This window comes from Alexandromys fortis, unplaced genomic scaffold (assembly GCF_014885135.2).
Source record: "Alexandromys fortis isolate MF-2015 unplaced genomic scaffold, M_Fortis_MF-2015_v1.1 scaffold_369, whole genome shotgun sequence".
Classification (NCBI taxonomy): domain Eukaryota; kingdom Metazoa; phylum Chordata; class Mammalia; order Rodentia; family Cricetidae; genus Alexandromys; species Alexandromys fortis.
Genome location: NW_026068250.1, coordinates 122,486 through 136,278, shown reverse-complemented (window position 1 = coordinate 136,278; position 13,793 = coordinate 122,486). Strand labels below are relative to the sequence as shown.

Here is a 13,793-nt window from a genome sequence, read left to right as displayed (position 1 = left end):
ATACATATAACAAAATTGACCTTAAAATCCATACCAATGCAAATTATTTATATCTATATCATATCCACCTTTAAATGTAAAAGAACGTTTATAAACCATATTTGGGAACATGGGCATAGTTTTTTCTCTCCAAACTGCTTCCTGCTGAATAGGGGCATCGTTAATTAGGTCGTTCATGATATAACCTGTGTGCTAGTTTCATCTCAGTTGGCAATTGAGTGAAGCAATTTTTTGAGGGTGTTCATAGCAACCTTTCAGGAGGGCGTGGTCTGTCATACCATATAGGAATAGAAGAAATCCACAGACTCTCACCCTCTGTGAAAACAAAAAGAAACTCCTTGGCCCTGATAGGTTAAAACATAGGTGGGAGGAGTAAACAGAATAGGATGCTGGGAGGAAGAGGAAGTGAGCTCAGACTCATGCCTGTACACTTAGCACTCCTCTTCACAGACTGTTACACAGTTCTGGTCGTTCTGCTTCCTGAAATTGGAGCTCCTGCATTCCCTTCTACCTGAGAGATGAGGAAGTTCTCAAGGCCAGGGACGAGTGAATTAGTCGTTAGAGGCTAAACGTGTGTTTGGGGCAGCTCCTCACATTCCAGAATCCGCCACCCAATCAACCCTAAACTTGCTCACCAACCCCAAACTTTCAAATTTCTCTACCAGAAATGTGTCACAGACCTCTAAACCAGGGTCCTGCCTGTTCATTGTGCCTGTCACTCCTATTTGGCTCTGAGTCCGAAAAGTTTGCTAGACTTCAGTTTTCTTCTCCCAGCGCAGTGCCTCCACATTAATTATCCTGCCAAGGAATTCCCACTTTCTCAGAAGAGAAACTCCCCAAACCCCTGCGGGGTTCCTAACCGGGAGGGAACTCTCATCTCAGGTCCACCACCCTTAGATCAGGGCCGGGAGAAGTACTCCCAGCCAGGCACTGGCGCCTATTCGCCTGCTTCACGGAAAGAATGCCTTTAATAAATCCGGAACGGATTTGCATCACTGCAACAAGGGAAGGGCTCCTGGATCTCACAAAGCGCCAAAGTTGAGCTGAGGGTGCCTCCATTTCCCTAACCCCAGAGCTGGGGGAGGGGAGAAGAGGGAGGCAGAGATGAGACACTGATGCTGAAACTTGGGTTGTGGTGGTCGCTAGTCACCTCTGCCTGTTTTGAGCCAGGAGAGGAGAGAGAAAGAAGTGTGAGTACGTGTGTGTGTGTGTGTGTGTGTGTGTGTTTGCACTCTCCACATACACAATTAAGAATCATTTAGCTGTGTGGTCTTCTCAAGTGCCCCTAGCAACTGCGTCTAGAGTCCTCCCATCCTGGGGGTGCCTGCATCTTAGTAACTACTCCTATGCTTCTTGAAGCACTGACGGTTCAGACTCTTAGTCTCAGCCTTGGCTCTCTTTGCGCATGCCTTTAATCCCAGCAGTTGGGAGGCAGACACAGGTGAATCTCCATGAGTTCGAGGCCAGCCTGGTCTACAAGAGCTAGTTCCAGGAGAAACCCTGTCTCAAAAAAAAAAAAAAAAAGTCCTTTCCCATGCTGCATCAGCTAAAAAATGCTTGCCAGGTCTTTAAGACTACCCTAAAAGCAGCCTTCGCACTGGGCTTGGTGGCACACACCAGTAATCCTATCCCTTAGGAGAGTGAGGTAGGAGGATTTGCATTCAAGACCAACCGAGGCTCTGTAGCAAATTCCAGGCCGGTTATGGCTACATAGTGAGACCTTGTCTCAAAGGGGGAAAAAAAAAAAAAAAAAGACCAGAATCCACCCTGTGGAGTGCCTGGCAGGAGATAACAGTGTGACTTTATCAAGTCCTAGTCCCTCTGTAGACCTTAGACTCCTAGAGGGCTCTGGATGAGATGACCCCCCCGGGGCTGCCTCCAGTCCCAACCCTGTATAACTAGTGATTTCTTGAATTCTCAGCCTCTTTGATGACCCAACCTTGGGCAGGTATCAGGAGTCATCTGAAATCCTCCCACCTCGTTTGAATTAGCTAATAAGGCTAATAAGGTTGCCTGGAACCTCAAAGTGACAGATCTGGCAGCATCAGGACAACATGACACTACCCCATGGGAAAGTGCCACTGCCCCAGGCTACTGAGAACCACGCCAGCTCAGAAAGCCTCAAATCCTCCCTCACAGTCCCTTTTCCACAAGTTCACACTGTCTTTGAACACTGAAGGACAGCTGCAGGGCCCCCACATTTTTCTACTCCAGCCTGCAGCCATCTCCATAAACAGTTCATTTCTCTCCCAACACAAGGACCTGAGTACCTATCACAGAATGAGACTCTTCCAGCCTTTCCAGCCAGACCCTTTGGGCCACTGCTCCCTGCGCTGCCCCATCCATGGGCTCTCATTACCCACTGAAGCCTCCTGGAACTAAAGCTAGTTAGTCTGAAGCCAAGGTCTTCAGACTCAGATAGAATCCGACTTGCTATTCCAGTTCTGTAACACCCTAGGCGGGTGATCTTGGACGAGCTATTTACTCTCCTTGAGCTTCAGCCCATTAATCTATTAACAGAGCTGTGAGGACTTGAGGGAGGAGGGGCAGCTCCCTATAAAGTGCTTACTTAGCATGTTCAAGAGGCCCTGGGTTCAGTCTGTAGAACAAAACCAAACAAAACACCAGAGTGACAGTTATGGACGTTCTAGAAGATTTATGAAAACACACATCAATGTAAGAATGTCAAATGTAAGCATTATTTCTATTGCCATTTGCCTTTTTTTCTCCCAGGAAGCCGCTTAATATATTCTTTGAAAGCTAGTTACAGAGATATGAAGCAGAATTTCTCTAAACAAAGCCAGGAATAAATAATATTAATGAATGCAGCAGGGCATGGTAGTGCACACCTTTAATCCTGGCACTTGGGAGGCAGAGGCAGGAGGATCTCTGTGAGTTTGAGGCCAGCCTGGTCTACATAGTGAGTTCTGGGACAGCCTGAGCTACATGGTGAGACCATGTCTCGAAAAAAACAAATAGTAATAATAATGATAAATGATGCCCTAAGCACCCAAGAAGGTTCAAGGCCCAGAGGTGAAAGGCTTTGCCAAAGGTCACACAGCAGCTCTAAGTTTGTAGAGTGGCAGATGACCAAGGGCAGGGTGTGAAGTCAAAGTGTCAGTAGAGGTCAGAGTAGAGATACCGAGCTGGTTCCGCAGACAGCTGAACATGAGGCTCTTCCTCTGACGTTGCCTCATTTCCCATGCCTAGCAAGGCCTGGCATCTGCCTGTCTTTGGAACTGTTCCTCCTGGGTTCCCAGAAACACTAGATATATTTGTCTGTTTTTGACCAATAATCAACCCCATAGCTCGGCAAGGGTCTCCACACAATTTTCCCCTCAAGATTAGCTGGGTGTGAGCCAGGTGGTGGTGGTACATGCCTTTAACCCAGCACTTGGAAGGCAGAAGAAGGCAGATCTCTGTGAGTCTGAGGTTAGCCTGGTCTACACAGCGAGTTCCAGGCCAATAAGGGCTATACATAGTGAGAACTTGTCTCAAAAAACAACTGAACAAATAAAAGTCTCCCTTTATTGGGGGGGGGGTAGGTTTTTTGAGACAGGATTTCTCTGTGTAGTTTTGGAGCCTGTCTTGGAACTCGCCCTGTAGACCAAGCTTCCTCAAACTCAGAGAGATCCGCCTGCCTCTGCTTCCCAGTGCTAGGATTAAAAGTGCCCGCTGCCACCACCCGGAAGAAGTCTCCTTTCTCGTTTAACATCAGTTTGATTGCTTTCATGGTTCTGAGGGTCAGAGATTGAACTACTTGTGCTATATATATTCCAAGCCTTAGGTTGGCACCCTCCTTCTTTAGATGCCCAGCTCCTCTAAGTACCGCCTCAGATAGATGCCCTCAACAAGGTTCTCTCTTGGGACCTTGCTGTGGAGACTCTGAATCCTGCTACCTGGGGTACATGTGGCATGGATGTAAATCAAGGATCAGCATCTTTGAATAAAGCTTGCTTTTCCCAGAGACCCTAAGAGAAGCCTGATGTGTGTCGATTAGTATCTTTCCAAAGAAAACAATCTGACATGGGTTGTTGACCTGCAATGAAGTAAGGAGTCCCCAGTAACCTTATGAAATGTTTTTAATTCTGTTTTGGTGGATTTGTTTAATTTTTCAGACAGGGTCTTACTACTTAGATAGGCTTAGATCTTGTTACTTGTTACATAGACCAGGCTGGCCTCAAACTCTGCCCCTTGAGTGCTGGGACTGAAGGAATGTGCCAACACACCAGGCATTTTTTTTTTATATTTTTGAGACAAGGTCTCATATAGCTCAGGCTATCCTCACATTCACTACATAGCTGAGGCTAGCCTTGAACTCCCGCTAACCTTCAGAAATGGCTTTGGCTGTGCTTCACCCCAATCAGAGAAGCTGGAGCTACTAGAACTGGGCCTGTATGTTAAGCTTCTTGTTGAACCCTTCCCCCCCCCCACACACACACTCCTGTTTCCTTTGATGAAGGAATTGCTCTATTGCTCAGCTGGTGTTAGACTCTTGAATTCAGGGGTTTTCCCCTCAAGCCTCAAGTCCTGGGACTAGAGCTGTGTGCCACCACTCCTGACCATGGCTCTTTCTACAGGCTATCCACTTCATCTCCACCTGTGCTCAGGAACTCGGCTTCATGGACAAAGTCTGTGTCCGTCCAGTTTATGGCAGGGTTATTATTTCAGTCTAACCTCGCGTACCCCAGGCTGTCTGCCTCCCCAATGAGCACATGCCTGAGCTGCTTTGAGATCTGCAGCAGAAAATCTGGCTTAGGCATCCACCTGAACACGGAACTTCACTGACCTCAGACTTCTAATTTAAACACATTCTAACTTTGGGGGGGGGGGACACCATTCTAGATTCCTCAGCTTCTAAAGTGTTATAGTAAAACTCTTTGATGTCAAGATCCTATGACTGTGGACTCTGAATCCAAAGTTTCAAACCTTTTTTTGTGTTTAATGAATTTTGTGGTAGACATGGTAACAGCAGCCAGTGCCCCTTGGCCTGGGGTTTTGTGTTTGTTTTCTATAAGTTTTGTCTCAACTCTGGGGTTTCTTCTGTGCCTTCCACCAAAGGCAGAAGAAGGAGATGACTAGAAAAAGAGGGGGGAATTTCCATTCTTCCTGGGCCACAGGACAATCCACGCAAAACCCGGCACTGGGTTCACCCACCCTATCTCCCTCAAGCCCTTTATCTAAGCTCCGGAGCTTGAGAAGAAACAATCTCCCTGGCCTGTGCCAGAGTCCAGTGGGAGTTTAGCGGGGAACTGACTGATGTTGCCGAATGGGTAACGGGAGGGAGGGTTAAGCCAGGCAAGGATCCAGGGAAGGGAACACAGAGATTCCCTTGGGAGCTCTATAGCCTTCCCCAGAGATGAGGAAGGAACAGAGACCGGAAGTGGGGGTGTGGGTAAGGGCACTTAAGGGTGGAGTGACCAGTATTGTATTGTGGGCCTGGAACTGGGTTTCCGGTGATTGACCCGCTAGTTACAAGGGAACTCCAGTCTCGTGCCCCAGGGATTGTCTGGTTCAGTCAGACCCTATCCTTTGACTGTTCACCTCCTGCCTGAGTCAGACTCCCAGAAAAACTTAACGGAACCTGATCTCAAAAAGCCCCTTCCTGTGGGGGCTCTCTGGCCAAGAAAGAAGGGAACCAGGACCGGTAAAGCATCACACTAGGGGTTAGGGCAAAACAGGGGTGCTTCCAGTCCGGGACTATTCCTACCTTCCGAAAGATCTCAAAATGTTCCCTGAACTTCATTGTTTCTGAAGAGGATGGCGTGCCCCAGGCCACTTCCCCGGAGCAATCTGGACATCCCCCCCACACACACACACACACACCTCCAGCCCTTTCTTCGGCAGAACAGTTCAGCACAGGGCTGAAGCTGCCAAACCCGATTTTCCGGTGGCTGCCCAAGGCTAGCTAAAGCAGGAAGCCCTCCTCCTGGCATGTACCCCTCAGGCTACCGTTCTCCTCCCCCTCACCTGATTCCCTGCCTGGGCTGTGCCTTCTGCACCTGTGCCAGCTGTCCCAGTGTGCCACCACTTCCTCCTCCACCTGCTTCCCATCTCCCTTGGGCTGCTTCCCCAGCACCATAAGGTGTGGGCCAGTGCTACCGCCCCCTTTGGGCTTCGGTCTTCCCAACTCCAGATGGAGAACAGAGGCCTTCCCACAGAGCAGCTCGGGGAGGGGTCCGAAAGTGGATGTGTCTAGCAGAGGGCCCTGCGTTTGCTTGGTGGGTGGGTGTGGGGTTGGGAACACCACAGCGAGGGTATGAGCAGGAAGCGCTGCTTGTGGAAATCTCTAGGTGGAATTGCGGGAGTGAAGGGTGCTTCCTCTGGGTTCCTTATGTTAGCTAACCTGTGGGAGATGGAAGAGAATCCTTGAAGCTGCCAGGTTCCCAGAGTCCTGCCTCCCATGGAGGAAGACCTCTCATTGTCTTCACCCACATCATCTCCAGAACTAGCAACTCCCTTAGACCCAGCAAGTGCTACTGAGTCAGAGCTGCAGACTGCAGGCCCCTGCTCCAGGTTGCCCCTTCCTCTAGTCCGGGAATCATCTCTGTGTTCTCGGCCTCCAAAGAACTCCAGAGGGGCGAAAGAGTGAGCTGCACCCAATCATCCAGAAGGGCAACCTAAACTGAAGGAGTGGGTACCTCTCTCTGGCTGTTTGCTTTCTCTGAGAGCCCAGAAAGGAAGGAGAACTGGGAACCTGGAGGAGGAGGGGTAATGGAGAAGTCATTGCGGATGGGGCTAAAAATAGCTTAAAGAGATGATGTCATCGAGTTTCCTCTGCTTATCACCCCCCTCATACACATACACAGAAACACATGCACACACTCAGAGACACAGAGACATAAGCAAAGGCACATATGCACGCACTGCACACAGCGATGTTGGGGAGGGAGGCATTGGGCCTCAGGGCTGCAAGGATAGGGAAGGCTGGTGAGTGTGTCTACGTGTATCTGAGTTTGCATGAGTATGATAGCATGTGTCTGTGTTTATATGCTTGTGTTCTTGTGTCTGGGTGCATGTATGTTTGTGTCTGTGTATGGGCATGTCTCCTGCAAGGGGGTGGGTTGGTACCTATTGCGTTCTTATCAGTGCTGATCTCTGTTTATAGCATATGCCTGAATACATGCGTTCATTTGCTAATTATGTTGTATGTACATGAATCCACTTATAGTTACATGACTACATTTGTTTGTCATGTGTTTGTTTGTTATGTGCAGACCCATTATGGGCCTTGGACACCAGTCCAGTCCTTTTCTAGGTGCAATTAATGTCCACACCAAGTAGCCCAGCACTCTCTGGACCCAGCATAACTGTGAATTATCTGCCCTAGCCCTCCCCTCAGGATCCCATGCTCTGGTAGGCTTATTGTAGATGAACATAATTCATTCCTCTTATGAGAGGAAAATGATATTAGCCAGACTTCTTAAAGCCCAGAGGACAGGCCACCAAAAGTCTTAGGAATTTCTCCTGCTCCCCAGTCCTCACGCTAGCCCATGCACAAATCCACTCATTAGAGACAAAGACACTCACAATGCTACTGCACAACCCCACAGAAACACACCCCACAGAAACCTAGTTAAACCCTATGATACATGGGCACACACTCAGAAATCCAAATGGAAAATCCCCAGGCCAGACAGAGTGCAACACCCTCCCCTGTTCCTGGGCTCAAACTCAGTCTTGCTCCGCCCCCAAGTGCCCCAGCTCAGCTGGCAGTCCTGGAAAACGCTGACCTCAGAGGATGGCTGGGGGCTGAAGGTGACACGTCCTCCTACACTAACCATTCTGCACCCCCTCCCTCCCGCAGGCGGCCCCCTCCCCCTTCTGACCTTCATTCTTAGCTGAGCCAACACGGCTTTGGTTTGCCTCTGCCCTAGCAGGCGGTCCTTGACTCTCGCAGCTGACAGCAGAGGCACGTTCAGTCACAAAGGCGTATCTAGTCACATGTGCCTCAGTGTTCCCATTCTCTTGTCACACACAGTGACACACACACACACACTGACCAGCACCAGCATACCTCATGCTAGAGCACTTGTGGGGTTCTGTCTTTCAATCGGTCTCTCTCTTATCTGTGCCTTCTTGTTCTTTCCAAGACGCCTTGTACCCATGGGAGTGTAAGGCAGGACAGCCCCTTACCTCACAAGGCAGATCAAAATGCTGAAGACAAAGATGGGTTTGTCTGGCTGACCTTGTCCTGTCCTCCCACTGTCTAACTGTGGTCCACACGTGCTGGCTCAGAAGCTCGTGCCTAAGTGTCTCCAGCCCTGCCCCTGCCCTCCTGTCCTGCATGGTTGGAACACTTCGGATGGAGAAAGACAGCCTAAGCAGAATGATTGTATTTGCTGTTTACCACCAACAGCCCTCTGGAAGAGCAGGTCCAGTGCAAGCCAAGCTTCTGGGCATTTCTAGAGGATCAGAAAGCCCCCAGGTTGACAGAGGTGTCTGAGTACTGGAGAGAGAAAGGAGAAGGAAGAATATTCAGAAAAAGAAAAAGAAAAAAGGCAGTTGTGCAGGCTGGGGGAGGTAACTCAGTGAAGCCCTAGTTTTCTCAGGACCTGACGTCAATCCCAGGATCCAGGTAAAGGCTGAGCATGGTAGCACATGCTTATAATCCCAGCCTTGGGGAGGCAGAGACACAGAGATTCCTGCTGTTGGACAGTCAGCCATCCTAGCCTACTTGACACATTCCAGGCTGCTGAGAGGCCCTGTCTCCTAAAAAGGTGCGTGGCAGCCAAGGTTGTTCTTCGGCCTATAGGTGCAGGCATACACACACGTGCATACATGTGTACATGCACACACAAAGAAAATAGGCATGTGTGAGAATCCCATAGCTCCCCCCGCCTCCCCCAAGCTCTCTGTTTCACAGCCATATCGTTTTGCATTAAGGCTCTCAGCATTTGGTAACTTCAAGACGCTGCCTTGGGTGGAATTTCACAAATTGCCCTTTAGAGCACGTAAGCAACAGATACTTCTGGTTTTCAAATCACTGATCCCCCAGCCCAGACCCCCCCCACCAACCTTGAGGTGAGAGGATCCACACACTGGTGGAAGCAGCGTTGTTGGTGTCATTGATGTTTGTGGCCATAGTGGCAAGATGGGTGGTAGCTAGGCCTCGGGGTTTCTGCCGGTATGTTCTGCGGCTATACTTGAACATCCTGGAACACTTGCGCCGGGACCCACCCATACCTGGCCTTCTGTATGGGGAACTCATGCCCCGAGGCCTAGGGGCACGGACAAGCTGAGAGGGCCCCATGACAGCAAAGAGCTTCTGAGGGGTTCTGTTGACCAGGCAACTGAGGTCTCTGTGACATATGGAGCCTGCCTGAGGGTGGTGCTCTGTGTCACAGGTTCGTCCCCTCCCCCACCCAGACGTAGCTCAGACTTCCTCACAGTCCTCTTCATGGAGAGTAGCCCAAAAGCCAGACAACCACAGTTTGATCCCTTAGGGAAAAGAACTCTGGTGGGGGTGGGGGAAATCACTCGGCTATTTTCCTTCATCCACGTTAATAATACTAACAATGTATTGAGCACCTACTGTGTGCCAGATACTAAGCTTAGTGTTTCACAAACTTGCTTTCATTGACTCCACCACAGCCGTGTGAGGAGACACTATCAATAATCTTATTTATAGAAGTTAATTATCATGCTTCCCAGTAGTTAGAGGTTTAGAAAGTCATTGTAAACACTGAATTAACAGATACTGAAACTGGGTGTACTAGTACAGTCCTTTGATCCCAGCACATGGGAAACAGAGGCAGGAGGATCTCTGAGAGTCTAAGGCCAGGCTGGTGTACACAGAGCAGCAGTTCTCAACCTGTGAGTGGAGACCCCTTTGGGGGTCGAATATCAGATCTCCCGCATTTCACATTAGATTCATAACAGTAGCAAAATTATAGTTATGAAACAGCAATGAAAATAAGGTTATGGTTGGGTCACCACAACATGGAGAACTGTATTAAAGGGTTGCAGCATCAGGAAGTTGGAGAACCATAGAGTTCCAGGTCAGCCTATGAGTATGTAGTGAGACCCTGCCCTCAAATAAACAATAATACTGAATCACTCATTACTTTTTTTAAAAAATATAAAGGGGGTACCTTTATTATTTTCTTACATAACATCTTAATGAATACATGTGCATTTTTCTCAGCTGGCAAATAAGACACACAGCAAAACTTCCCTGTTCTTGGGAAGTCAAGAGCAATCACCTGTCTCTGGGAGGATTTGGTTTCTTACGACAATTGTGATACTGTTCGCGCAGGAACCAATGGTGCTTCGTGGTGGAGAACACCTTGCTGAGTTGTTCTATCCTGGGGCCTTGCTCAAGCCATTTGCTTTTTATTTCTAATTTGGTTTTCAGCATTTGTTCATGTGTCTCTTCATTATTATGCAAAATGTCTGGGTGAGGGATAGGTTTTGTGTGTTCATACGGGATGTCCATAGAAGGGTGGTAGCACACTATTGTCCGCCATCGGATGTCAAAGAGAGCTCTAGCTTGTAGTCATCTGGAAGAGAAGAATGTGTAGATTTACAACAAACACTAGATAAGGCTCCATTTTGGATTGGAAATAAATGTTTCCAGACAGTTCTGCTTGACGTCACCCATTTTACTGCTGCAGCCATGATCTTTATAAGGTGACATGAAAAAAAAATTGTGAGGCGAAATCGCTTCTCAAATCTGTTTCTAGGCACAGAGGCTTTCATTCCATGGGCCCGCCATCTTGCTTCAATCCCACTCCTTACTTCTAAGAGCTGCACAGGTTCCTGTGACTCCTGGTCCATAATATTTTTGCCAGACTCTCAATGCATCATCTGTTTTTAGGTCTAGAGGCTATTTATTTGTTCCTTTTTGTTGTTGTTTTTTGTTGATGTCTTTTACTTTTTTGTTTTGTTTTGATTTTTCAAGACAGGGTTTCTCTGTGCACCCCTGGCTCTCCTGGAACTCACTCTATAGATCAGGCTGGCCTTGAATTTACAGAGATCCACCTGGCTTTGCCTCTGGAATGCTAGGATTAAAGGTGTGCGCCACAACCACCTGGCTATTGTTGCTTTGTAGCCTAGACTGGCCCAGAACCTGCTATAGCAATCCTCCTGCCTTAGCCTCCCAAGAGCTAGAAGTAATGAACCATTATCCTCCAATGAGTCACTTTATGTAATATGTAGTGTTGAGTCTTCAACACTCAACTCATGAGCAACAGCAATGTAACTGTCTGAATCAAGGTTAGCTAAACAAAGCTGAACCGGTAGTACAAGCCTCTAATCCTGGGAGGTCAGGTAGGCCAGGTATCTAACACATCTAGCAAATGCATATCCTTTAGAGTATATCTCCACTCTTTTGTGCAGAGGAATACTAGGTAATAGTAGCTCAGCACCACGAGGGCCACTTGGGCCAGCAACATCATTAATGACATAATAGTCATCCAAAAAAAAAAAAAAAAAAGAAAAGAAACTAAAACATTTGAATAAAAAATACTGGTAGTAACTAGACTGCTGGGCAAACACTGGTTTGTAAGAGCTAGAGCATGTTTCTGGGGGCAGAGGATCCCTCCTACTCAACACGCCTCTGCTGGACACATGTGTCAGGCACCCAGGACTCTTACCTCGATGTACCTCCTCTGAATAACTGTGAAAGCGATGTAAGACCTGGTCTCGTGGTCACAAATGGACGTGGTGACCAGGTGAATTCACAGATATGGAATCTGAATGATGAAGACTGGCCATAGAAGGAAACCACCTTGGTGAGGTATAGTCATCGAATCAGAGGCAGCTAGCTGGGGGTGCAGATCCGCTAGCTGCCAGATCCAGAGCCCAGGGCACTCACCTTTTGCTATCCTACGCTTGTTTATGTGTTTATCCAGGATATTCCATAACAACCAGGGACATGGAGGGATGTGAACTCCCAGAGCTCTTCCTGAGATGGGAAAGAAAGCCCTGTGGAAAGAGGGGTAAGAGATGTTAACCCTGGCTTCACCTGTTTTTGTAGGAAACAGACAGGAAAGTTAGGTCTTCCAGGCCTTGCGCTAAGGGGAACTTTGGATTTGCTCATTTCTCCACACCTTAACCCCGACCCCCTAGTCTTCCAGGAACTTCAGGTCCCAGATTGTGGGGCCTCACCAGCCCCCACTTTGCTTTCTTTAACTTTTAGCCTCTGTACCTATGAGCCCTTGGCCCCTATTCAAACGCCTTTGCCTCCTGAGAGCTGGGATAACAGGCACGAACTACCAAACTCAGTCCATTTGTTTAAATTTTGAGATAGAATCTCACTATCTTTTTCCCAGAAGGGTTTTTAACTTGTAGGACCAAGAGATCCTCTTATCTTAGCCTCCAGAGTATCTGGGAATATAAGAATGGCCCCCTGGCTTATTATCTGCAATGCTATTATCCCCTCCTCTCTGTCTCTACAGCTGTCTCCTTCCTCACAAACACAGCAAACTAAAAAATCCACTTGCAGGCTGGGGAGGTGACTTGGCAGCTAAAAATGCTTACTACTATTGCAGAAGACCCCTTAGTTCCCAGCATCCACACTGCTTAGATCCAACCATCGGTAACTCCAGCTCCAGGGAGTCTAAGGCTGTTTTCTTCTGACCTTTGCAGGCACCACGCACGTGAACACACACACACACACACACACACACACACACACACACACACACACACTTACTTCCTTGGCTTTTGTAGAAGATAGAAATCCCCCCAATATGGGAGGCAGAGGTAGACGGAGGACCACAGCTGAAGCTACAGAGTGCTTCCTAAGCAAGCCAAAGTTACATAGTGACACCCTTTCTCAAGAACACACGTCAGGGGATGTAGCTCAAGTGGTGAAGCGTTTGTCTAGTGTGTGCAAAGTCCTGGACCCAGTCTCCAGCAACACACACACACACTTTACCACCACCACCGTCTGTCACCTAAATCCATCCCACAATCCCTCTAGCAGTGCTCTCTGTTCTGACCTCTTGGTGCTCATTGCTCTGTGCCCCAGAGCAGGGAGAAAAACTTACTATATTCCTCATAACTATTCTCTTTTTTAAAAAAAAATATTTATTTATTTATTTATTTATTTATTTATTTATTTATTTATTTATTATGTATATAATATTCTGTCTGTGTGTATGCCTGCAGGCCAGAAGAGGGCACCAGACCTCATTACAGATGCTTGTGAGCCACCATGTGGTTGCTGGGAATTGAACTCAGGACCTTTGGAAGAGCAGGCAATGCTCTTAACTGCTGAGCCATCTCTCCAGCCCATAACTATTCTCTTATACAGACTAGGAAACAAAGACCGAAAAACAAATCTCAGAGATGACCAAATAGCAGGATGGGTGTGCACGCCTGTAACCCTCGCACTAGGGATTCTGAGTCAGAAAGACCAAGAACTCAAGTTAGCTGGGTGTGGTGGTTCACACCTGCAATCCTAGCACTTGGAAGACTGAGGCAGGAGGATTGCCTTAAGTTTGAGGCCAGTCTGGTCTATAGAGTGAGATATCTTCTCAAAATAAATCCAGATTTGGTGACTCACACCTATGAACCCAGCACTCTGTAGGCAAAAGCAGGCAGGTTTCTGAGTTCAAAGCCAGCCTGGTCCACACCAGGAGCTCCAGGACAGCCAGGGTTATATAGACCCAGTTACAAAAATTGAAAAATAAATCAATAGGGGCTGGAGAGATGGCTCAGCAATTAAGAGCACGGGCTGCTCTTCCAGAGAGGACGCAGGTTTGATTCCCAGCACTCACATGGAGAGTCATAACTGTCTGTAATTCCTGTTCTAGGGATCTGAAGCCCTTTTCTAGCCTCTGCAC

At 48.0% G+C, this 13,793-nt stretch overlaps 1 protein-coding gene and 1 pseudogene across 1 annotated transcript; both read right to left on the bottom strand.

Annotated features, from left to right (window-relative positions):
• Window positions 1-8,405: 8,405 nt before the first annotated feature.
• P3r3urf (PIK3R3 upstream open reading frame) lies at window positions 8,406-9,253 on the bottom strand. Its single transcript, XM_050131377.1, has 2 exons — window positions 9,019-9,253; window positions 8,406-8,449 (listed from the first exon to the last, which is right to left on the bottom strand). Exons 1-2 carry the CDS (start codon window positions 9,251-9,253, stop codon window positions 8,406-8,408), a joined length of 279 nt encoding a protein of 92 aa, XP_049987334.1.
• A 948-nt stretch (window positions 9,254-10,201) lies between these two features.
• Window positions 10,202-10,620, bottom strand: LOC126494142 (28S ribosomal protein L42, mitochondrial-like; annotated as a pseudogene).
• Window positions 10,621-13,793: the final 3,173 nt, after the last annotated feature.

Bases quoted from the DNA above. Each gene is read 5' to 3' on its own strand.
- P3r3urf (XM_050131377.1), bottom strand. From the start codon at position 9,253: ATGGGGCCCTCTCAGCTTGTCCGTGCCCCTAGGCCTCGGGGCATGAGT. The intron at 8,450-9,018 runs GTTGGTGGGGGG...TTCTCTCTCCAG, and splicing joins GTGGATCCTCTCACCTCAAG to TACTCAGACACCTCTGTCAA.